This window comes from Heloderma suspectum, chromosome 6 (assembly GCF_057233095.1).
Source record: "Heloderma suspectum isolate Gila_16-S chromosome 6, 16-S_ref, whole genome shotgun sequence".
Lineage (NCBI taxonomy): Eukaryota > Metazoa > Chordata > Lepidosauria > Squamata > Helodermatidae > Heloderma > Heloderma suspectum.
Genome location: NC_139463.1, coordinates 29,114,960 through 29,141,579, shown reverse-complemented (window position 1 = coordinate 29,141,579; position 26,620 = coordinate 29,114,960). Strand labels below are relative to the sequence as shown.

At 45.2% G+C, this 26,620-nt stretch overlaps 1 protein-coding gene across 1 annotated transcript in view; it reads right to left on the bottom strand.

The window, feature by feature from the left end:
• The window catches only part of UNC5D (unc-5 netrin receptor D), a 721,393-nt gene that overhangs the window by 95,273 nt on the left and 599,500 nt on the right, over positions 1–26,620 (bottom strand). The window contains exons 11-12 of the mRNA XM_084807245.1: positions 25,446–25,823; positions 19,342–19,426 (exon numbers count right to left, since the gene is read on the bottom strand). Coding sequence (XP_084663371.1) covers positions 19,342–19,426; positions 25,446–25,823 — 463 coding nt within the window. The remainder of the gene's footprint in view (positions 1–19,341; positions 19,427–25,445; positions 25,824–26,620) is intronic.

Genomic DNA, 26,620 nt, shown 5'->3' with positions numbered 1-26,620 from the left:
TGTGTTCAAACTTGGGGATGCAAATGGGGCAAGTTCTGGTCTCAAATTAACGGAAATGAAATCCCCATACATTCCTCACATTAATAGCAGCACAAACACATTCCCTTCAAGCTTCTAAAGTGTACATTTGGGTAGATCATCACAAAGATCTGGTGATCTTAGATGCTGGAGGAGTGAGTGCCTGCTCAGCAAGCAAGAACACCTTCTTCCTCATGAAATCATGCACAATTCTTGGTAAATCCATCTGAAATGTTACTTCCCTTCCCTCTTAAAGGATACCATAACTTGCCAATGCTGACGATAAGCACTGGCCTTGATCTCTTGCAAGATGTTCCTAAGAGGATCTGAGCAAAAGGCTTATTCATTATTTTCTGTTCGTATTGTTCATGCTGATCCACACTCCCAACTGTTTCTGTTCAGAGCATTCAGCATCCCCTACAGGAAATAAAGGCTGAATGCCAGAGCATCAAGGTTGTACACAAGCCATTAGTACTCTAAGTGTTTTTTTTTTTCCACAGCACCAGTCCTATTGTCTCATACCACAACAAGCATTGACTATTGTTGAGTTGCTTCACTGGAAGTGCTCACAGCAGGCCAGTATATCTCCCCTCCCTTTCTAAACATGGCATCCTAACAGTGATTTATGGTCATCCTCTAAAGATATTGTAGGGAGCATTTTAGCACACATTGTACACATGATCTCTCTCTCTCTCTTTCTCCCTTTTTATCCACTTGACCATTTGTTCATGTAAGGTCTCCTTCAACCATTGTGTAGACATAAAACAAGTATTTGTTAGATGATGTGTGTGTTAGATAATGTTTGTTCATTTTTTGCCAGGGACACTGGATATCGGGCTGAAGGATATATGCAATTTAGGAAGTGTACATGCAGTGTGGGCTCTCCCACACTGGAGGCATTCAAGATGAAGCTGGACAGCCATCTCTCAGGGATGCTCTGACTTGCATTGAGTAGGGGGTTGGACTCGATGGTCTTATAGGCCCCTTCCAACCCTACTATTCTATGATTCTATGATTCCCCACCCCACCCCACCATTGGGGGAGGCAATATTACTAGGAGATCAGAAATCTCTCATTCTTCCATGAATACTAGTCCTCATGGATGTGTTTTACTGTGACAAAACAGAGACACATACATGCAAAATTGTTCCATTGAAATGCACACTGCCTTTTCTGAGATTGTAACTAAATTTCACCATGTGGAGTGGAGTGACATTTCCCTGACATGCGGGAATATTGTGTGTACCCAACCTTTAGGGTTCACCAACTTTTCCCAACAATATTAATGTCAAAACAGGAAGTACCGCAAAGAGGAGTTACTTATGAACAAATGGTTTTATGTTAGACATGCTGTCACCAATCCTGATAGTCCACTGGACTACGAGCAATCAGTACAGGAATAGACATAGCCCTCATGTGGAATTTAGCAATTAAAAGGCTGGATTAATAACCTAAAGAAAAACTATGGAATAGAATATTGTGATGTATGAAGTCCACTCAGTCTAATTTGGAATTGGCTCAGTATATATGGACTTCCCAACAGGTGTTCAGAAATGACTCATCTCTTTTTGCATGCACTGTTTCAAATGTACACTTTTTTGTGGGCACTTTTTTCAAATGGAAGCAGGGTTGTTGTTTTTTTTCTTTTCCGGCAAACCACAATACAAGCTTTGGAACAGTATGAATTTCGAGCTCTAAATGTATCCCTTGTTTAGGTTCAGGGAGTGTGAATGTGGTACTTCCACACTGAAAAGCAAATGGAGCCAATTTCTCACCTAGCCCTACACTGCAGAACTTTTCGAGTGCTTGTTGACTGGAAGAGTTACAAACACATGGAAAAGTCATATAGTCTCAGCAATCGACAAGCATTTCACCGGGCGTGAGGCTATTTCACATGCACCTACAAAACAGGTGGATTGGGAAGCCTCATCTACTGAATGCTAGCTATTTCTGTGTAGAATCTCACTCACAATTCCAAGGCGAAAAGAGAAGAGAGAAATTCTGGGGAAAATGGTACTTGATTCCTAATACAGCCAAACATGATGAGGTGGACAAAAGTCTGCACCAAAATGAACCAGTAATTACAAACTTCATTCCTATCACTAGTTACCATCACTTGCCACTACCTGCCAGCAGTAGCCAGTAGGGGTGCACGAAAGTCACTTACCTGGTCTCGCAGCTTTTCGCGGTGGGGGGGAGGCACTTCGCTGCTCCCCCCATGAAGTTCAGGCCGGGGGAGGGCTTCCTGCCTCGCCCGGACGAAATTCAGGCCTGGGGGGAGGCTTCCCGCCTCGCCCGGCCGAAATTCAGGCCGGGGAGGAGGCGCCTCGCCTCGCCCGGCTGCGAAATTAAAAGTAAAAAAAAAAAAAAAACGCCCCCGTGATAGGCTACGTGACGATTAACGTAGCCTATCACGGCTAGATCTGCAAAGTCAGCCATGATAGGCTACGTAAATCATCACGTAGCCTATCACGGGTAACTTTAAAAAAAAAAAAGCGCGTACGCAAATGGCGGCCCCCATAGGGAGCCGCCATTTGCGTTCCTTATTTGGTCGCTGTAATCTACATAAATCTTTACGTAGACTACGGCGAAAATAAGGGCAACGCAAATAGCGTTGCCCTTATTTTTGCCGTAGTCTACATAATCTTTACGTAGACTACAGCGACCAAATAAGCTCCCGCCCTGGATGAAGACCCGACGAACCGCCGGCCGGACCCGCCACCGGGAGGGACATTCGCCAAAGGTAAGTCCCGTCCCGGGGGGGGGGTGCAGGGGGCGGGGGGGTGCGGAGAATGTCTCCCCAAAACTTGTTTGGGGGGCCGAACACGTTGGCGCTCGGCCCCCCGAGGTTTCGGGGAGAAATTCTCCGCCATCCCTAGTAGCCAGTATGGAAAATGCGATGTCAGAAAAATCTGCAACAGATTCAAATGAGTTCAGATTTCTATGAATCTGACTAGGGATGTTGGAGAATTCTACCACGTATCTCTGTGAGGCCAAATGCCAGTGCATTCGGCCCCCTGAGATCTGTGGCGGAATGAAGCCCCCCACCCCACCACCCTGCGAAAAGTGCACAAAACGGAACACTTGCCTGGTGCCGTTCGCACTGCTTTGCGAATGGCGGCCGCATCTGCATTAACGTAGCCTATCACAGCAATGGCGGCCATAGCTGCCGCCATTTGTGTTCCTGGTTTTTTGCCGTGATAGGCTATGTAAATATTTACATAACCTATCACGGTGAAAAACAGGGGTGCAAGTGGCATAGCGGCCGCCATTTGCACCCCTGTCTTTTGCTGTGGTAGGCTATGTAAATATTTACATAGCCTACCACAGCAAAAGACAGGGGTGCAAATGGCGGCCGCTATGCCACTTGCACCCCTGTCTTTCACCGTGATAGGTTATGTAAATATTTACGTAGCCTATCATGGCAAAAAACAGGAATGCAAATGGCAGCCGCCGTAGCCATCGCCATTTGCATTCCCTTTTTTTTTTTTTTTGCCGTGATAGGCTATGTAAATATATACGTAGCCTATCATGGCAAAAGACAGGGACGCAAATGGTGGCAGCGACGGCAGCCACCATTTGCATCCCTGCGCAGCCCAGCGGCCGGATGTCTGGCTGTGGGTGGCCCCAGCCGGCGGCTCTGCGGAGTCACCACGGAGCGGAGCTGGCCGGGGAGAATTTCCGGGGGAGGGACGGAGCACCTCCCCTCCACTGCGGATGTCCCTGGACGAAACCAGGTAAGTGTTTCGTACATCCCTAAATCTGACCCATGGATTCTGCATTTGCCTGGCTTTTTCTGGGTTGTGCGGATTCCATGGACTTCTGTACCATTTTTAAAAAACTTTCTGGAGTTGTATGCAAATGTAGTTGTACAAAAAAATGAAAGGGGAAAAAAAACCGCAAACTAAAATGTGCATGTTCCCCTACAGGCTAAAACATGAAAATGCGGGTGGGGGGGGATTTGCACATTTTTCTTTTCTTTTCTTTTTTTCTTTTTTTTTCATTTTTGAGATGATCTGCACAAATGCACATTAACCAATGTGCATTAGCACTAATGCACAATAGTTAATGTGAATTGTGCATTTACACAAGAGCACATTAGCACACATGCAAATTAGCACAAGTAGAATGAAATTATCCTATAGAACAAAAGATGCCTGACAGTCCACGAAAAACAGATGGAACAGATTTAACAAAATCCGTACATCCCTATTGTAGCATCCAGTATACCATGTTAGTATCTACTCACGAAAGGAAATTTCCATTCATAACATCACATCCTAGTTCTGTAACACCTTGCTTCTGGATGTTGGCTAGAATACTTGGTTGGCTTGAAACTATCCTCGTATTCTACACTGAGCTAAAGAACACCTGAAGGCTCTGAAAATACCAATAAAGCTTGACTCTTGTGTTCTCTTTGGACATAGTAAAGTCTTCATGAAGTGACCTGCAGCTAGAATTCTCATGTGGTACACAGTTGTTCTGTATGCAGTTCCCTATTATGGAATCTAAAGGTCACCACTTTATATGTTTTCTAAGGTAGTGGAAAATTTGACCTTAAGGTTTACAATTCTGCCTGTGGGGCAAGACTCTTCTCAGGCAGGTCCCTGGCACCAACAGAGTGTGTGTGTGTGTGTGGGGGGGATGGATAATTGTCAAATAAAATTGTTAAAAAGTCAACTGACCGGTTTTGCACTTGCTAAAGAAGGAGATCCTTAGGATGGGGAACTCTGATTGAACAATATGACAACGTCCATTATGGATTGGCCTCAGGTGGGCGGGGGTGGGCATTGTTTTTTTATAACAACTTGCATAATTTCAGAGTTCATCTAAGGTGAGCTTTGGGAAGGTTACCCATCTCTACCTGTAAAACTCTGCACCATGGTGGGTTTTAATTTTTGTTTTAGTGCCAAACTGAACTTTTGGAATCCTGAAGTTTCAGCACAAATTTGAGAGCAGGTTGTGGGAAAAGGAGGGAGGGGATCCTCTCCTCTTGCATTTGAAAGGGCTCAGTTTAAAGGGCAGCCTCCTTGAACATGTGACATATCCCTTCCCATTCTACAATTATTATTTTCATCATGCTACTCATATACATAGGGATGGCGCAGGAGCCCGATGGCCAATTCCATCCAGGAATCCAGTGGACCCTCCTGCCTGCAGCCCTGAGCTCTGCTTGCTGAGCCCCTGCCTGCGCTCACCCCCTGCCCGTGCTCAGCAAGTGGCCCGCACTCACCCTGGCAGCCTCATCGAGCTCCATGGTTGCCATTTTTCAAAAAATGGCAATAGCAAAAATGCACATATTTGCCATCAGCAGGAAGTTCTCGAGTGTGGTCCAGGGACTAGTGAGCAGGGGCTGGGCGGGCACTTGGAGAACCTGGAAGGGGGTGAGTTTACACATCCCTACATATACATGGCAAGGGCATATATTTTACAGGACAAACTACAGCTGTAGAATGTTATGTCTAGGAGGATGCCATGGGATTTGAACTCACTTGCACTTCCCCTCCCAGTTGAATTATAGCATCAGGGAAGTTTAGAATACTTCCTCCCTCAGCTGCAGCCATGAGGCCATTTTATGAGAGTGGGAGAGGAATGAGTTAGCTCATCATCCTTCTGTCCTAGGCTGACCATACATACCATTTTAAATGGGACAGTACCGTTTTTTTCATATTTCCTGACCGTCCCGTCATTTTAATATAAATGTCAATTTTGTCCCATTTTTAATTTTTTTGTAAAAAACTGAACGTATTTATCATAAGGCTCTGTGCTAATCAATGCGTGCAGTAAAACTACTAGTGTGATGAAAGAGGAAGTTCCATTTACTTTATCCAGTCAGGGCCAGGCTTCTTGAGCTAGCAATGATCAGACGCCGCCCCCTTGCTTGTCTGCAGTGGCGGGGAATTCAAGAGGCGGTGGCTAAGCCCCATTCAGTGTGTGGGAGCCAGGAGGGTGAGTCTTACTGTTATTTCTACCATCATTCCACCCATAGAGATTGTTTCTGCCCTACATTCAGTTTGATTCAGACTTTTCAGACTCATATTTCGGTTCAACAGGCTGTTGATAAGGTGTTGAAAGACTGAAATTTGCTGCGTAAGATTACTTCATCGGAGAAATATTCATGGTACAATCATGGTGAAATAGGTCTACCTAAATTTTTGTATGAGTTCTGTCACTGAAGGATAATTGTTAGCTCAGTATGTTCATGTTATTGAAAATAACTTTTGTTATTGTCTTACTTTTTCATGAATATGGAATATTACATAACCCTGTCCCGTTTTTATCATCCCAATATCCTGTTTTTGTCTCAAGGAAATATGGTCAGCCTATTCTGTCCTCACTGACTTTTCTTTAACATGGTGCCAGGGGAACCATCTGTGGGCACTGCCATGATCAGTACATGAGTTGACTTGTTCCTATTAGGGTCTCTGTGGCAGTGGTTCTGCTCTTGCCATGTTTGATGATGTCTTTTTTATTTATTTATACACCACCTTTATGTCACCTAAAATGGGCCTCCAACAGTGGTGGCCAAAGACCTTTTGCTGCCTGAAGCAAAGGATAAGATAGAGCCCCCTCCCATTCCATGTACAAAAGCCAGGTGGACTGGCAGATGAATCTGTCTTCAACACTGATAATGGGATGATATCCTCCACTGTCCCTGAAGGCTGCAGACTAATTTAGGGGGTGCAGAGCAGGCTGTATGGCCCACAGCTCTCTCCTCCAATATCTTGCTGCCGCCTCCCAGCATCTGCTACCTGAGGAGACAGCTTCATGCTGGCTAATGGTAGGGCCAGCCCTGGCCTCCAAAGTGCTGTACATAACTGTTACGTATCCTGAGGGTGGAGGGCACTGTGCGTTATTCTTTCGAACTTTGGCAGCTCCTGTAGAGCTGGGAGTAGCAACAGTGGGTGGAGCTTCTGCTAACTGGTCACTTCTGTGTGTGCTGAATTAAAGAGCAGTTGTGTTTGAGGCCTGCTGATCCATCTACCTACACAACACTTTGTGGTGATGAGGATGAGATCCTGAAAGTTATACAAGCAGAAAGAACCGTGAATCCATTTACACAGCTAATTGGTAAGCAGTCAGACCCATTTAAGAACTTGAGCAAGTGTTTGTTTAAGAGAAGTAAAATAAAAATGGCTGCTCTTGGTCATATCATTGAGTTTGATGTTAGTCAACCTGCTTCCTGGGATTCTTATGCAGAACAGCTTTCATTCTATCTTGAAGCAAATAAGATAGCTAATATTGAACAAAAGTGAGTTGTGCTCTTTTATGGGCCGCAGACATTTGCCATAATAAGATCCCTCACTGCTCCTGCTTCACCCAAAACTAAGACATTTGATGAACTTTTAGGATTACTGAAGATACATTTCTCACCAAATCCTTCAATTATTGTGTAGAGATTTAAATTTCAAAAATGAATACAGCAACCTGGAGGGCAATGCTACTTATATTTAGGGATGTACAAAAGTCACTTACCTTTTCACGGACTGATTTGTGGTGGGGGGGGAGGTGCTCTGTCCCTTCCCCCCAAAATCCTTGATGGGGGGGAAAGGCGATCCGGTCCTCCCCCCTGGAATCCTGCCCGGATGGCTCCGCTGCGCGGCAGCTCTGCAGAGCATTTGGCCAGGGCCGTCCGCAGCCGGAGTTCCGGCCGCGGACTGGCTGGTGCGGATGCAAATGGCAGCCGCCACAGCAGCCGCCATTTGCATCCTGCCAGGCTGCCGTGATAGGCTACGTAAGTATTTACGTAACCTATCACGGCAAGCCAAGCAAAAAAAAACAGCGTACGCAAATGGCGGCAGCTACGGTGGCCGCTATTTGCGTTCCCTATTTTTCGCCGTTTTAGTCTACATAAATATTTACGTAGGCTAAAAAGGTGGGAAAAAAGGAACGCAAATAGTGCACACTACGCTATTTGCATTCTCCTTTTTTTTCCGCCGTTAATAGCCTACCTAAATATTTACGTAGGCTAAAACGGCGAAAAATACTGAACGCAAATGGCGGCTGCCGTAGCCACCGCCATTTCCGTACGCCTTTTTTTTTTTTTTTGCTTGGCTTGTCGTGATAGGCTAGTTAAATACTTACATAGCCTATCACGGCAAAGACCAGGATGCAAATCCGGTCAAAATACCAGCCGCCGCCGCTGCCGGAGCTGCCGCCAGAGCCGCTGCCATCCGGAACATCTGCCCCAGGTAAGCTTCGTCTGTGGGGGGGGCAGGGGGGCAGGCCATTCCACCACAGATTTCAGGGGGCCGAATGCCAGTGCATTTGGCCTCACTGAAATCCGTGGCGGAATTCTCAGCCATCCCTACTTATATTGCAGAACTGTGTCATCTTTCTCAACACTGCAACCCTGGGGATTTTCTAGAGGATATGTAGAGGGATCACCTTGTATGTGGGGTTCATGATGAAGCACTACAACGACGCCACCTGTCCGAGCCAAACTTGACATTTGCAATGGCTCAATCAAAGGCATTATCCAGTGAGACTGCATCACTATATGTCATAGAACTCAAGAGAGATGCAGATGATGTAAATGGCATCCAGAGCAAGCAGGCTGAGAATTCTGGGCTGCAAGGTGAACAGAACAAAATAAATGCACCCTCCATAAAATCTGCAGAAAGGGTCACCTGTGGGGGACCACATCAGTCCTCTCTGTGCAGATTCAAGGATGCTGAGTGCAGGTTTTGCAAGAAGAAGGATCACCTTGAACAAGTCTGCCATTCTAAATCTGTCAGCACAAGGCCAAGGAACGATAACAAAGAGTCACTCCACCTATTGTCTCATGGGGTTGATTATCCACATGGTGATGAAACTCAACAGCTATATCACATTCAGAAGGTCTGTGGCAAGGAACCTCATGATGATTCTGTGTTTTAGGCAACAGTATTAATCAATGGCCGGAAGTGCAAAATGGAAGTGGATATGGGGTCTGGGGTATCTGGAATTAACAGAAACACCTTTAAGCACATATTTTCTGGGACCCTTGCACCAAAGCTGTCAAGTCCATCATGCTTTCTGCATGATTACAATGCAAAGAAGGTTGATACTGTTAGATGCTGCACTGTAGATGTACAATATATCTCCTTCTAAGGGAAGCTTCCACTTGTAATTGTGGAGGGGCAGAGGAAAAATCTCTTAAGGAGAAACTAGTTCTCATCAAAAAGGATTAGCATTTAAGGAATTCACACCCTTACTACAGGTCAGCTTGCAGCAATTGTTAATAAATTCCCAAGTTTCTGAAGAATTGGGAGAATACAAAGGGAAGCCAGTGTCACTCCATCTGGATCCATCTATTGCACCCATTTGCATGAAAGCCAGGAATGTGCCTTTTGCATTGCAGGAAAAACCTGGAGAATAGCTTGAGCATTTAATCAAGCCAGATGTGCTAGAACCAGTTACACAGACCCAGTGGGCTCTGCCCATTGTGCCATTATTAAACCCTAATGAGAAGGTGAGACTGTGTGGGGATTACAGTAGGGGTGCACGAAAGTCACTTACTTGGTCTCGCAGCTTTTCGCGGTGGGGGGGAGGCGCTTCGCTGCTCTCCCCCCGAAGTTCAGGCCGGGGGGGAGGCTTCCTGCCTCGCCTGGCCAAAATTCAGGCCGGGGGGGAGGCTTCCTGCCTCGTCCGGCCGAAATTCAGGCCGGGGGGGAGGCTTCCCGCCTCGCCCGGCCGTGAAATAAAAAGTAAAAAAAAAACGCCCCCGTGATAGGCTACGTGACAATTAACGTAGCCTATCACGGCTAGATCTGCAAAGTCAGCCGTGATAGGCTACGTTAATCGTCACGTAGCCTATCACGGGTGACTTTAAAAAAAAAAAAGCACGTACACAAATGGCGGCCCCCATAGGGAGCCGCCATTCGCATTCCTTATTTGGTCACTGTAGTCTACGTAAATCTTTACGTAGACTACAGCGACCAAATAAGGAACGGGAATGGCAGCTCCCTATGGGGCCGCCATTAGCCGTATGTGCTTTTTTTTTTTTTAAGTCACCCGTGATAGGCTACGTGACGATTTACGTAGCCTATCATGGCTGACTTTGCAGATCTAGCCGTGATAGGCTACATTAATCGTCACGTAGCCTATCATGGGGGCGTTTTTTTTTTTTAGTTTTATTGGAATGGCGGCGGCGGCAGCCGGTCGAAAGATCAGCTGCCGCCCCCGCCCCTGACGAAGACCCGACGAACCGCCGCCGGGACCCGCCGCCGGGAGGGACATTCGGGAAAGGTATGTCCCGTCCCGGGGGGGGGCGGGGGCAGGGGGGTGCGGAGAATTTCTCCCCGAAACTTCTTCAGGGGGCCGAACACATTGGTGCTCAGCCACCCAAAGTTTCGGGGAGAAATTCTCTGCCAACCCTAGATAACAGGTGCACTGTGAATAAGGCACTTAAGCAGCATCCATACCCAGTACTTGCTGTCAATCAGCTCCTCACTGTTCTTGGTGGAGGGAAGGTCTTTGCAAAACTTGATCCGGCCCAAGCATATCAACAGTTATCCATCGATGATTCTACAGCAGATGACCAAACAATAATCACTCATGGAGAGGCATTCCAAGTAAAGTGTCTGCAATTCGGAATTTCTGTGGACTCTGGCCTGTTCCAACAATTCATGGAAACCCTACTTTTTGGAATTCCAGGTCTTGTACCATAAGCTGATGATGTCCTACTCATGGGATCAACAGTGGAAAAGCTTGCTGAATGACTTCAAGTAGTTCTACATCATTTCGACACATCAGACATTCATGCAAAAAAAGGAGAGATGTGAAACTGGAACCTCCAGCATAACATTTTTGGGCTATCGTATTGATGCTTCTGGTATTCACCCCACTGGTGAAAAAAAAATGTGCAATTCACAATGCACCTGCTCCAGAAATAAAGCAGGAATTTCAGGCCTTCTTGGGGCTTCTCAGTTTCTACCATTTGTTTCTTTCACAAAAGGCTACCATTGCTGGGCCACTGCATTGCTTGCTGGAGTTCCATGGAACTGGGCCAGCCAGCATGAGAATGTGTTCCAGAACGTCAAACACTTATGTTGAGTTCAAATTCTGTGCTTGTACATTATGATGAAAACAACAACAACAACAACAACCCCACTAATCCTTACTTATGATGCTTCTTCTTACGGGGTTGGTGCTGTACTAAGCCACAAATTTCCAGATGGTACAGAGGCACCAATTGCTTATTATTCAAGGACTATGTCAACCACTGAAAGGAACTTTGCACAAATTGACAGACAAGCCTTAACTGTTATTGCAGGAGTCAAAACGTTCCACACCTATCTCTATGGCCATACTTTTGAAATAGACATGGACTACAAGCCTCCCTCACCTACAAATCTTCTGTCCTGGTAAGCCTACTCCCTGCATACTATCACCCCACATGCAGCTTTGGAGCATTCTGCTCAATGCTTGTCAGGGTGGACACTGAGCCCATAGAATCCCAGAGTAGTTCTGATTCTGAGGAAGAGCAGTCACTCCTGGGAGAGGAGCGTGCTCCTCTTTCCCAGGACCAACAGCTGACGGAGATTCCTCCCACCAGCATTCCTAGTTTAGTTAGCATTCCAGGGAGTGACCAAGCACAGATAGCAGACTTGGTGGATGCGCGACGCAGAGAGCGGCGCCAGATGGAGGGCGCAGAAAGGAGGCGAAGTACCAGGTTGGCGCACAAACAACGGCTGTGCCCAGAGGCTCCAAGGGAAAAAGGGAGGGACTCTCCGTAGTCCTTAAGTTCAGGGGTCTGCCAGTAATTCCCTTTCAAACGGGGACCAACTGTTCCAACTTAGGGCATAGGTACTGTGCTGCTCAGATCTAGTTGCAATCGGTATAGTTGTTAAGTTGTAAAAGAAGAATAAAGCTTTGAAAGGAATTCCTTTGTCTGTGTCTGGACTTGGCTACTGGTTTAGACAGAGAGAGACCTCCAAGGAGCCCTTGACAATGCTTATGATTTGCACTTCTTTACAAGCCAGAAAAGGGAATAGCCAATGCCGATGGACTGAGTAGGGTACTACTTCAAATTCCAGATTTTGTTGTACCTCCCACACTGGAAATCTTGATGGTTGAAGCCCTTCCTGACCCACCTCTTCAGGCTGATCAAATTGATAGGCTGACTGCTTGATATCCTGTACTGGCTCATGTTTTAAACTGGGTATGGAGGGGAGGGCCAAATGAGGAATTCCCAGAGGAATGTAAGCCCTTCAAATGCTGTCAGCATGAGATGTCTGCCCATAAGGGATGTCTGCCAAGAGGAAACTGTGTTGTTTTTCCAGGGAAGGGTCATCAAACCATCTTGACCACATTGGATGTAGCTCATTTAGGAATCATTTGCATGAAAGCATTGGCCAAGAGCTATGTCTGGTGGTCTGGTATTGACTAAGATATTGGAAAAACTGTAAATGAGTGCAGCACTTGTCAAGCCACTAGGCACAATCCACCAAGAGCACCTATCTTTCCAAGGGAAGTGACCAAGAAGCCTTGGTCAAGAATCCATATGGATTTTGCAGGACCATTTCAAGGGGAAAAAAAACTTCTTGGTTGTGGTAGATTCTTACTCGAAGTAGTCTTAGCACCATCACAAACAGCTGCTGCAACAATCACAGCACTGTACCACTTATTTGCAACCCATGGGTTGCCTGATACTATAGTCAGATAATGGGACTGCTTTTATATCTGCTGAATTTAAATCATTTGTAGACAAGAACTTTATTCAGGGTGTCACCATTGCACCTCGTCATCCCCGAACAAATGGCCAAGCTGAACAGATGGTGCAGACAACAAAAGATGCCCTGAAGTGCAGTACGGGAGGAGACTGGCCAACATGCCTTGCCAGGTTTCTCATTGCTCAACATGATACTCTTCTGTGCAACGACTGGAGTCAGTCCTGCAGAGTTACTCATGGAGCAGCATCTGAAAACTTGTCTTGACTGTCTCCACCCAGATTTAGCTGAAGACTTATAAAGCAAATGGGAGCTAGGGGTGGACGAAAGGCACTTACCTTTCGTCGAAGCTTGTTCGCGGTGGGGGGGAGGCGCTTCGCTGCTCCCCCCGCGAAGTTCAGGCTGGGGGGGGAGGCTTCCCACCTCGCCCCGGCTGAAATTCAGGCCGGGGGAGGCTTCCCGCCTCGCCCGGCCGAAATTCAGGCCGGGGAGGAGGCTTCCCGCCTCGCCCGGCCGCGAACTCCATTGTTTGTTTGTTTTTTAAAAAATGCCCCCGTGATAGGCTACGTGACGATTAACGTAGCCTATCACAGCTAGATCTGCAAAGTCAGCCGTGATAGGCTACATTAATCGTCACGTAGCCTATCACGGGTGACTTTATAAAAAAAAAAAAACCGCGTACGCTAATGGCGGCCACCATAGGGAGCCGCCATTCGCGTTCCTTATTTAGTCGCTGTAGTCTATGTAAATGTTTACGTAGACTACGGTGACCAAATAAGGAACAGGAATGGTGGCTCCCTATGGGGGCCGCCATTATCCGTACGCGCTTTTTTTTTTTTTTTTAAGTTACCCATGATAGGCTACGTGACGATTAACGTAGCCTATCACGGCTGACTTCGCAAATCTAGCCGTGATAGGCTACGTTAATCGTCACGTAGCCTATCACAGGGGTGTTTTTGTTTTGTTTTTTCTTTTATTGGAATGGTGGCGGCGACAGCCGGTCCAAAGACCGGCTGCCGCTCCCGCCCCGCTCGTACACCCACCGAACCGCCGGCCGGACCCGCCGCCGGGAGGGACATTCGGCGAAGGTAAGTCCTGTCCCAGGGGGTGTGTGCGGGGGGTGGGGGGGTCCGGATGATTTCTCCCCAAAACTTGTTCGGGGGACCGAACATGTTGGCGCTCGGCCCCCCGAAGTTTCGGGGAGAAATTCTCCGCCATCCCTAATGGGAGCAAGCTCTGGATGCAGCCTTCTCAGCTCCTACTCTCCATTCATTTGTTCCACAAGATCAAGTGTTTGCTAGGAACTAGCTGGACAGAGGTGGGTTCCTTCCTCTGAGATAACTGGATGTGTGTCATACAAGGTCCAGTCTGCAGATGGGTCAGTGTGGCATTGCCATGTTGACCAGCTGAGAAGGTGTTCTGGCCAGGGTGGGTTGTCATCAGCAGAGGTAGCTGCTGAAGATCTATCTTGAACTGATGTGTTTCTCTCACCGCCAGCTGAAACACCAGAACCACTACATGATGGGACCAATACTCCTTCTTACCTGCAGTAGTTACTGAAAGGAGGTCATCTGAGTAAGCTACTCCTACTAATCAAGTCCACTGCTGTATCGCTAGCGCTTCGGAGCCGGCCGGCGGCTCCGCGGAATCACTGTGGAGCAGAGCCAGCTGGTAAGGATTCCGGGGGGATGGATTGCCTCCCCCCAAGGGTGGATTCCCCGGAGGACCGAGGAATCTTCCCATCCCTAACATCGAAAGCAAATTTCAATAGCAACCCAGATTAAAAACAGATCTGTCTGTAAAACATCCCGGAGAGCAGAATCAGATTAAATGAAAAGCTAATCAAAGCTGCACAAGACAGGAACATTCCACTACCCACCTAAAACTGTGCAAGGATGGAGCCAATATTATCTCCTTGGGGAGGGAGTTCCATGATCTGGGTGCTGCCACCAGGAAGGCTTTAAACATTTGGTTCTGACACTGCTGGCTGAGCATAAGATTCCAACTAGCTGGCATGGGCACAAGATGGCATCTTAGTTGGGCTAAATCCAGGCCAAGTTAACCGTAAAACTGATTTGATATTTCCCTACACTGCAGCAAAGATAGGTTTAGCTACCTTTTGTACTAAGGGAGTGAGAATACATATCACAGCTGTCTCAACTCTTTGAAAAGGAAAGAATGTGTGGCATTCTAATTAAAACTGGTTTTGTTTGATTTTTTTTTCCCTGCAGTGTTTCAGGAAGCAAATCTCTCTATGACAATTCTTTTGGTCTGGCTTGCTCTCCCCATGTTTAGCCCACAGAAGTAAAACAGCAGGCAAAGTATGTGCTCCTTCTATTTAATTAACCCGTTTTAATTCACTTCTACCGAGCTCTTGCAGATGAAACAGCTGGGTTCATCCTTGTGTTTTTGCCTCTTTCCCTTCACATATCTTAATCTTTCATTGAAAATGATGAAAAAGCAACAGCAGCAGATGGGGATGCAATATGAAAGGTCTTGCAATAGAGCTGAACTATCAGAGGGGGAAAAAAAGCTGGAAAGGGTTTCAGATTAAGTTTTGGAAAATATCTCCAGGCATCAAAATTCACTGACATCTCTCTCTCTCTCTCTCTCACACACACACTCACACACACACACACACACACACAATATTCTTAAAGATGGTTAGTTGGCTTTCTCAGCTATTGGATCTAATATTATTCTATGCAGAATAAGTCTTTGCCTTAGTTTTCAGGGTATGTGTTTGTTTTAAGAGAAATCTCAGCAACATTGCTGGTGTCTCATCTTTTTCAATACTTCTAGAGGTCAGAGACGTACACAAATAAGTTGGGATGCTTTCAGTTTTGGATTCTCCATTCTCCTGGGGAGAGAACATTCTTGAAGGCTGTGTTTGCATTCTCCATTCTCCTGGGCACAAAATCTTCTTCCGATCCCTTGAAAACATCCAGCAGAACAAAGCTCTGACAGGAAGCAGCTGAGATGCACAGTACTCCATGACCAAAAGAGAACTTAATACTAGGGTGTTGAGATCCAGCCCTGAACCCTCAACAGAAAGCTGCCTTTTGCAATGAAAAGTGAGAGGAGAAATAAAAAAGGTAAAGGTGTCCCCAATCAGTCATGTCCGACTCTAGGGTGTGGTGCTCCATTTCTAAGCTGAAGAGCCAGCGCTGTCTGAAGATGCTTCTGTGGTCATGTGGCTGGCATGACTGAACACCGAGGTGCACGGAACGCTGTTACCTTTCCTGCCGAAGTGGTACCTATTTATCTACTTGCAATTTCTTGCTTTGCAACTGCTAGGTTGGCAGAAGCTGGGACTGAAGACGGGAGCTCACTCCATCACGCAGCACTTGGGTCTCAAACTGCTGTCCTGCTGACCTTCCGGTCTGCAATTCAGCGTCTTAACCATTAATCTGTATAGATTGTTCCCTCCATTCAGCTTTAAAAAGTACATCATGAATGTGGAGTGGAGGGAAGCTTGCAAACATGACGTACATTGTTGGTGCTTATTTAATTACATCAGACAAATGTTGTTTGGAGTATCCCACTGCATCTTGCGAACAGTGGTAGCAAGGGGAATGGGCATAATAAACCCAGTCCTCCTCACACTGACCTGTAACAAGGACATTTGTAGCAGCCCCACAGGCAAAAAGGGGAGGGGAAGATCAGCACTCTTTGTCAGTACTGCAGGCCAGTGCATTTGAACCAAGACTCAAACATAAAAGGAAGTCGGAAAAAAATGTCATGGGGAGTAAATGCCAGAAGCTGGCTGAAAGGCTCGACCAGGGAATGGGGGGAAAAAAGAATGGGCAAGAGGCTACAAGATAATAGGCTACAAGACAGAATTGTGCCCACTTTAAAAGAGAGAGAGAGAGAGAGAGAGAGAAATAGATCAATTATTCTGCTTTTCTTTTAATGCAGCTTATGGAAGAACAACCTTGCAAGATCCAGTGGAGGCTAGTGGTTCCAATGTCAGTGGGGCAGTGAATGTGCTCTGGGGTTCGGTCAGAACTGGTCAGAACTCTAAAGGAGCTATCCAAAGTGTTGAATCCTATCTCCAAAATGGGTTCAGCACCTCAGATAGCTCCTTTGGAGCTCTGACTGGTTCTGACTGAAACCCAGAGCAGATCCACCGCCCCATGACATGGGAGCCACCAGCCTCCACTGGAGATCAAGCAGTGATGCCATCGCAGCAGGGCTTTGGGGCAGATGTGCAGGGTCCCACTCAGCAGAATGAGCAGGAGGGCTCACAAATGAACATACCAAAGTAAGTGAATACACATTACCATATAAAGAGGGGGGTCCTGTAAGACCATGACTTCCAGAGCCTAAAATTACCTACCAACCATTGAAACCAAGATTGGTACAGTCCAGAATTCTCTTTCAAACAACAGCTAACCAGCTGCTTATGGAAATTCACTAGCAGCACATGGAAAGTCAGAATCATCCCTAGAAAACAGCAACTGACAGACCTATATATTATAAATTCCTGCATTAATGTGCTTAACCTTAGGGAGCACCTTCTGCTCTACGTCCGTCCCAGTCCACCACCTAAGGTCCTCTGAGGGCTCTCTGCTGTGGCTGCCTAATGTGAGATTTGCAGCCACACTCAAGAGGACCTTTTCCTTTGCCACCCCTGAGTTGCAGAACGACCTGTGGGTTGAAACGCACCTGCTGACCTCTTTGAAGTTCTTTAAGCAGGCCTTAAAGACTCTGTTATTCCGGCAGGCCTTTCCTTTTTAGAACACTTGTTCCTTTTGCTGATTCTTGTATACTGTTTTCAAGCTGTGTTGTTTTATTGTTGGATTTTTATTATTCGTTAAATTGTTTTTAGTTAGAAGTTCTTGTTAGTTATATGTTGTTGGTATATATTGTCTGTGTGCTTTTATGTAAATGGCTTTTAAACTCTGTATATTGTATTTTAAGGGGCCGCGGTGGCTTAGTGGTTAAGATGCTGAACTGCAGACTGGAAGGTTGGCAGGACAGCAGTTCGAAACCCGAGTGCTGCATGACGGAGTGAGCTCCCGTCTTCAGTCCCAGCTTCTGCCAACCTAGCAGTTGCAAAGCAAGAAATTGCAAGTAGATAAATAGGCACCGCTTCGGCAGGAAAGGTAACAGCGTTCCGTGCACCTCGGTGTTCAGTCATGCCGGCCACATGACCACGGAAGCATCTTCGGACAACGCTGGCTCTTCGGCTTAGAAATGGAGATGAGTACCACACCCTAGAGTCAGACACGACTGGTTGGGGACACCTTTTTTTTTTTTTTTACTATATTGTATTTTAATGTTTTAACTTTTGTCAACTGCCCAGAGGGCTTCGGCTATAGGGCAGTACAGAAATGTAATAAATAAAATAAAATGAGTAATAAACAATCCTTTGTGAGTGTTTTTAAATAAAAAAAGCTATCTGAGCCCATCACTATCACCACAACTAGTAGAAGAAAATTCTGAAAGCTGATTATGAGTTGTATGAAGTAGGGATGTACAGACTGTGTAAAATCCACTCTGTCTGTGTTTCACAGATTATCAGGTGCCTTTTGTTCTGTCACTCGCCCACAGACAGATGCGAACATTATTTTTTTCGTCATGTGGAAAAACATATAAATAATTATGTAAGTAGTTACATAAGTATTTACATAATTTACCTTGGTACGTACCATTTAGCTTATTGTCCCTCCTTCCATTCAACATTTCCTCAGCAGAAACTTACATATTTTCCTACCAATTTATATGCATAAATTTCACGAAAGTAAAACAACCAAAAAAAATTATCTGAAAGTCCACAGACTCCGCGTGGCCTGAGGGGGGGTCACTCTGCAGCAGATTCCATAGGTCGGATTCTTAGAAATCTGAGCTCATTTTAGTCCATCTCGAATTCCTCCAGCATCCCTAGTGTGAAGTATATCTTTTGATCTGTTCCGAGTCTACTGCAAATCGGTTTTGTTGGGTAATCTCGAGGTTTAGTAATAGTAAATCAAAAGCTGAGAGGCCTCACCACCAATATACATTACAGTGGATATTCCCCCCACCTTTGAAAATGGATGAGGAAGCTGAGCTCATGTTTCAACACGAAATGGAGAATTTTGTTGGAATGGATGTGACAAATTTTGTTCTGGTATCTCAATATTCCAGAAAGGCACCACCGTGCAATCTAGAACTGAGCTGAAATTTCTCAGAAGACATGTTCTCTTTTTATTTTGTCCTCACACACACACAGAAACACACACACAAACACACACACTGGAAAAAGCAGGCCATTTTGCCTTACTGCAACCTTCACTTGTCTTGTCTTGCTGGAACCTGAACTTTTGTCTTGAACACCCTTTTTGGCTCAGACCAAGACCAACACCTGAACAAAACACTACTAAAGAGAAGAGATAAAACTGTTTGTTTTATTTTTAAGTACCACTTATAATTATACATACCTGTCTGGAACAGAACACTACGAACGATAAGGGATGGAGCTATTTTTTCTTAAAGGTACAATTTCTAATTATATATACCCATCTGCTTTTACTTTCAGAACAACAGCATTCATCAACAGTAATCAATTGTTAAGTATCACACTTCTTTCAATTAATCGCCTCTTTTTTCCCTTCTTCCAGGTTTTAAGGTTGGTTTTAAAGAGAAAGCATTAGCATATGAATATATTCTTTGTTTGCTCCTGCCTTACCTGGATTCACTTTGGTTGATGACAAGGTAGATCTCCCAAGACATTTCTTCAGGGAAAGCACCATGCGGAATCAACAAGCTAACACCTGTAACGAAACAACTGTTACTAGGGGACATTCCAAATCTCTGCTGGAAGTAGAGTGAATCACAGTTTCAGCAGAATGTCAGACTAACAGAACATAATGGCTTCACTGTGGCCTTGCAATTGATGCTCCTTTGTCATCATCATCTGAATGATGGCAAAGCATGGCTCATGTTCCAATTTATAAGCATTAGTTATACTGTAATGTTTGTACTGCAATCTTTCGTCAAGGTCTCCGATAAGATTAGGTTTCTTTTGTGTGAAGCATTCCAAAAACACAAGCTAGAATGGCTTTTTAGCGTACAGTAGTAAAGCTTGCATTGGTATGGGAAACTGCAAGAGTCAGCTTCAATGCTGCATTGTGAATACACAGACAAAATTGTTGAAAAATCTCTCAAAAGTTTACATTCACCAAGTTTTGATGCAAAATCCTGGTCTCGCTGATAGTTTTAGAAAAAAAGTATCCAAACTTCATCACTGGAAACCTGGCCTCCCTTTTGCTCAGGATCAGATTATTACAGAATATGAAACTAAATTTCTCACCAAACTAGCAAATGTTCACAAAAATGCAGGGGGTGGGGGAATGTACACAAAAATAATTTATTTGATGTGGGAACTGCGTAAACAATTGTGTGGATTTGGAAAAAGCAAGCAAACAAACAAACAAAAACAACTCCACACAACAAATCATATGTTTGCAGAAAATGTATACCAAATGTATATGTTTTTAAAAAGTGCAACACAATATTTATTTATTTATTTATTTATTGCATTTATACCCTGCCTTTTTTCCTCTTGCAAGGAACCCAAGGCGGCTGACATTATCCTCCTCCTCTCCATTTTATCCTCACAACAACAACCCTGTGAGGTGGGTTGGGCTGAGAGTTTGTGACTGGCCCAAAGTCACCCAGTGAGCTTCCATGGCCGAGTGGGGACTAGAACCCGGATCTCCCAGCTCCTAGTCCAACACTCTTGCCACTACACCACATATGTACACATTATCATGTGGACTAAAAAGAATGATAAAGAACAAAACCTAACGCAGGATAGAAACAACCTAGCACTGGGAAAAAAGAAAACTGAATCAAAATCAATTCAATTGTCTCTTTGGAAAGGCATCAGAAAAATGGAACAATATAAAATTGCAGGGAAACACACCCTTCAAGACTGAAATGGTCTCACAAGGCCTAGCTCAATTTTAACTCATGCACTCTGTGTACTTTAAACCCTCCTTCTATGTCAAGTGTTCTCAAACACAATTTTAATGAGACCTCTCAAGTCACTTGGAGCCTCTCCATATGCAACTAAGGTTACATGGCCCAGAGAAGGTTTGTGTGGATGCTTTCACACTTTAGCACAAAGTGGACAATATAGGAAGCATATTGCTGGTTGCTGGATCAACACCTTTATTTCAGCTCCTAGTCCCTTGCAATCTATTTTTCCTAACTGTTATTCTTTGGACTGATCGCTTGTGCTGCTCACCCCTAGACTCCTGATAAGACTTTCTTCCTTGGGTTGTGCTTGATTTGGACTGTTCGTTCATGCTTGACTTTGGCTCTGCCCCAGACCCTGTTTTGGACTGCTCCCTTCTTGACTAGTAACGCTGTGCTCCTGATTTCAGCCAGCCTTTGACCTTGCTGTATGGATATGTCCCACAGATGGCCCAAGACTGAGCTTTGCCCAGTCATAGCAGGACACACTCTGTGAGTGTGCTGAGGGAAGACTTCGATCTGCAGGATCCACAGCTTTCCCATTTCCCCATCATCCCAATGGAAATGGGGAGAAGGTATGCTGACCCTGAATCAAGCATTCTTCTTTGGAGGCCCTGTTGCCGATGGGACATAAAACAGGGCCTCTGAAGAAGACAGGAAACTATGAGCAGGTTCATGTGGAAGGAGATGGTCTTTCAGATACCTTGCCCCAAACTATTTAGAGCTTTACAGGTAAGAACCAACAACTTGATTCTGCAATTTTCCAAACATATTGTTTATATGGTCGATCTACTTAAACCTTTCAGCTTTGCTTTTTCACCATTTTTCTGCTGTGCATGGCACTGTCCTCCTCCTGCTTACAAGTTCAGGACACACCAGCAGTTGACTATTGTTGTAAGACATAGTTATGAATTACTTCAACATGATTGGTTAGCTCAGAACTTTCCCCAAATTGAAAACATTTTGGAAGGTCTTTTTTGTTAACAGACAATTAAAACACTAAAAAAAAAGGGGGGGGTGTTGGACAAAGAAAATCAAGCATTTTCTACAGTGAGTCAAATCTCTATAATGTCTCTTTTTTACTTAATGTTCAAACAATTGCCTTTTCAGGAAACCTTCTCTTGGATCTTCAAAATAATTTTCTGTTCACTCCAGTTTCAGACAATTGATTTATTTGCCACTATCACACTCCCCCCCCCCTCTGAAAATAGTTTTGGCCAAGATCACACACACAGACGCAAATACTTTTGAAGTGAAACTCTGTGGCGTCTGGCAATGCTGGATCACTCATCATGGGGTGGGTGGGGGGGTGTTCCTTATATAGAGCTCCTAGGAAGGCATTTTGGTATTATTCCTCATAAACATGATGAGATCATCCATATAGAACAAACTCTTTTTTTTTTTTCCTTATACAATACAGGGAAATTTCTCAACCACTAAATTGTCTAATTTGTGACTTGTGCTCCTAGGGTTAGATCCCAATTTAAGAATGAAATGCTGAATTGTAGAGGTTATGACCTCATTTGAATTACATATTGTCCTGTTTTGCAGAATGGTTTTATATTGCAAGGTACTACTGCTATATACAATAAGCTGGACTGAACTACAATTGCAGGATGAACAATGGTCAGAATCCTGTAATGTAAAGGGGAAGGCAGTGGGCAGTGTAAAGGTCAAGGTGCCTGTAACTTACAGATATATATTCATAACTATTATACACTATATCTATTGTGAGTTCCCAGCCCCTGAATTACCACTGGCACAATGAAGTAAAAAAAAATTGCACTTTTTTTAACTCCCAAGAAAGTGCATGAGTCAAGTACGTTGATGGAATGCTACAGAAAACCTGTGCTATCAATGGGGGGGAAACAGTGTCATTTCATAGAGCAAAAAACAATTTCATCTAATTGTTGGATGCTCAAGGGCCAGGCTTTCATTTTTGACATGCCACTCTAACAGTTAGCTTTGATTAAGAAAGAAAAGAAGAAACACCTGCTACCCTGACAGCCTTTTTATTTTATGTGACAAGAGAACAGCCTATTTTGAGATTTAAAACATTTTGCATATAAAAATGCATCCAGAAACATTGACAACTGTAGCCCTGTTGGGCATTCTCCCTCGTGCAATTAGAATTGCATGAGCGGGGACAGCATGAATGATGGCACTCGCTGGACCTGCTCATATTCTTGCTTTCTTATCACCTGCCCCTGACACCTTCCACGCCTTGGAAAGGGAGGACTCTAAGCGGAGGGCTTGTTCTATGCATGGAGACTCCCGCACATGACATAGAACCCTCATTTCACACATGGGGAGCCTCTGCAGGTACGGCAGGCTCTCCACTGCAGAAAGTTGACCTTCCAATGTGTGGGTCTCAGCAAGGATGGGACAAAGGAGGTACGGCCAGCCACCACAGTCCCGCTGACACCCCTCACACAAGTCATGTGCAGTGGAATGCCTGAAAAGGGCTTTACTTACATTTTCAAACCAGACTTGGGTCTCCAAGAGTCAGTAGGATTATATCATTGCTAAAGATGACATTATTGGCATATTGTTCTTGGCATTGTCTTTCAGGGGTGTGTGTGTGTGTGTGTGTGTCTGTCTCTCTCTCTCTCCTCCCTTGTCCATCATGCTTTCTCAGTCAAGTATAGACTTCCCCACCCCCTCCCTCCATAAGTAAGTGTGTCATGGCAGCCCAGTCCGTGAAATCTTCATCCGGGAACTTCCAAGGGGGAGGGTCTTCTTGGCCTCCTACAGAAAATATAAAACTTAGTGAAACCCTACAGGAGGCATGTCAAACCTCTTTCAGGGCCAAATTCAAGTTTGAAGAAGCTCTTGGGGGTGTCACATTCCAATGTTGAAGGGGGGGGCTGAAAGCAAAAGGGGATGGGGTCAAAAGCAAAGCGGAGGAGCTAAATACCAGCATATTTTCAGTTTAAGGCTCTTCCTGCCAGTAAATAAGCCTTAGGAGAGGCATTTTGACCTTTTAGAAGGGACGGGGCGGGGTGGGGAGATAAATTGGGGAAAAGCCAGGAAGCCACCAAATGATTGGCTGTCAGAGGAAACAGGGTGGGGTCATCTGGGGAACCCCGGAAGGCTGGATTGGGACCCCAGGTTGGACTGACATTCAGCATGCCTGCCCTACAGTTGCAAATGCCCTTCATAGCTACTTGAAATCCTGCATTAGGCAGTCTAGGTTTGGGAAGAGGTCACAACTGGAGGAACATAAGTCTCCTTTTGCGAGGCAAAGAAATATCCACCACCCCTCCCAAGTTTCTTTTCTTCCCTAATCCCAAGGAAGGTCATGCAGCAGCCCTTCATCAGACTCCCTTCAGCACACTACCCCTCTTCCTCCCCTTGTGCTTTTGCAAAAGGACCTCTGGCACTTTAACAGAAGTGGCCTGAGCTGGGATGAGGCAGTGGGGCCCTGGTCAAATGGACCCCTACTCTGATCCCGTGGGCCTATACTAATGGCATAGGGGAAATGGCTCTATCACAATCTCAATTGCCCAGCTAGAGAATGGCAACAGGTCTGACCCAAATCACTGGGTTGTTGAGAGAATTATGCTAGGTTCAACTGCTCAGACATTAGGCCTGTTTACTATGTACAGTGCATGCTGTTAGTCCTTGGAGCAGCTTTACCATGTTGTCAGCTTTGTACAAGCAAGAGTTCATTTGTGTCACAGTCCCCGGTGAGAGAACCAATATAACAACTTGCTCTCGTAGCACATTTTTAAGTGAAAGCAGAATGGTTCATACAGATCTCTTACTCATGCATTTCAAAACATTTTCAGACTTAAGAACAGGAGAACAGAAGAAGAGCCCTGCTGGATCAGACCAAGGGTCCATCTAGTCTGGCATTCTATTCACACAGTGGCCAAGCAGCTGCCCATGGGAAACCCACAAGCAGGACATGAATGCACAGCACCTCTTGCCCATGTCCCTCAGCAACTGGTGTACATAGGCATACTGCCTCTGATACTGGAGGTGGCATCAGGAATTTGTCTAATCCCCTTTTTAAAGTGATCCAAATTGGTGGCCATTGCTACCTCTTGTGGTAGTGAATAGTTTAACTATGTGCCGTGTGAACAAATCCTTCCTTTTATCTGTCCTGAATCTCCTACCAATCAGCTTCATGGAATGTCCCTGGGTTTTAGTATTATGAGAGAGGGAGAAAAATGTCTCCTTACCAACTTGTTTGTACCAACAAAATGTTTGTATTTATGCTCCACATCATTTTTAGGCCCTGGATCACAGAATCTTGGTTTCAAAATCACATTACAGTAAAAACAATGGGATGTGAAAAAGGGAAGAAGATCCTGTAATTTATCACACTACCTAAGAACATAAGAAGAGCCATGCTGGATCAGACCAAGGGTCTATCTAGTCCAGCATTCTGTTCACACAGTGATGAAGCAGCTGCACATAGGAAACCCACAAGCAGGACGTGAGAGCAACAGCACCATCCCACCCATATTCACAAGCAACTGGTGTACATAGGCATACTGTCTCTGATACTGGAGTTAGCACATAGCTATCAGAACTTGTAGCCATTGATAGCCTTCTTCTCCAGGAATTTCTCTACCCCCCCCCCACTTTAAAGTCATCCAAATTGGTGGCTGACACTACAACTTGTGGTAGTGAATTCCATAGTTTAAATATGTGCAGTATGAAGAAGTATTTCCTTTGATCTGTCCTGAATCTCCTACAAATCACCTTCACAGGATGATCCTGGGTTCAAGTATTATGAGAGAGGGAGAAAAATGACTCCCTAGCCACATTCTCCACACCATGCATAACTTGGCAGCAACCCACCTGTATTGGGGATTCCCAAACGTCCTCCAAGATGACCAAATACACCAGTGGCCCTCATCTCACTTTGTTTGGAGAGCGATGAAAGATTCTGGATGTAGGCAGCTTTGTTCTTTGCATGGATGGCATTGAAGGTTCTGTTACTGTCGTGTGGAAAGGTCCCAGAATGGGTTTTTCCATGGTACTCGGATCTCTCTGTCACACCCAACGAAACCATAAATGAACTCTGAACTTTGACCTTAATGTCAGACAAAGGATTGAAGAGGGACGATTCTGTCATAAGCTCCTTGTCGATGGGGTCTTGAAGGCAAATGGGTCCACTGTAGGTTCTACTCACTGTCAGGTCAGGCTGCATGGATGAGTTCAAAAGCAAGGAGTTACCTGATGGAAGGAAATTAATCAGGCAATCAGTTACCATTGTTGTGTACAAGAGAAGTGTTGTGCATATAGCTTTGCCTATAGAATTGCCTAGGACTTCTATAGCCAGCACCAAAAGTAGGAGGGTCATCCCTTTTCTCTCTCTTTCTGCCACCCTCTTTTTCTCTCTCTCTACCTCTTCCTTCCTGCCCAGCAGGGTGTCAGGGAAAAGGCACATCACTCTTGCCAGAGGTCTAAACTTAGCATATACAGAGGGCCAAGGGTGACAGGTCACCTACCACTGCTCTTACCACTACACCAGACTGGCTGACCGCTATTGGGGCTTCATATGCAAGGTGGATAGTAGAGCCCCCAACGTTTTTGTTAAAGAGGAGGATGAAATGTATTTGCCAGTCAATGCAATGCAAAATAAAGCTTTGCTGATTGAAGAGGTGCTTTATTTCACACACAACTACATGTTTAAGAAATTTGTAAGCAATACTGGACTAAATATAAAGTAATCACACAAAATTTGCAACAGCTGCAGACACAGTCTCATAAAATTAAAGATCACTGGGGCTGGAGTTATCCTTTCCCACTGGCAACTCAACATAATGAACTGATTAATTACGTTTTTTATTCCCCTTCCTCCAAGGAGTTCAGGGTGGGGTATGTAATCCTCCTTCCGCATTTTACCCACCCAAACCCCTGGTGAGATGTGTTGCATTAAGACAGAATGACTGTTCCAGGGTCACCCAGTCTGGCTGAACAAAGAAGGGAATTGCTTTGACACATTGGGGGTAGGGTGGGGGATGAAAACA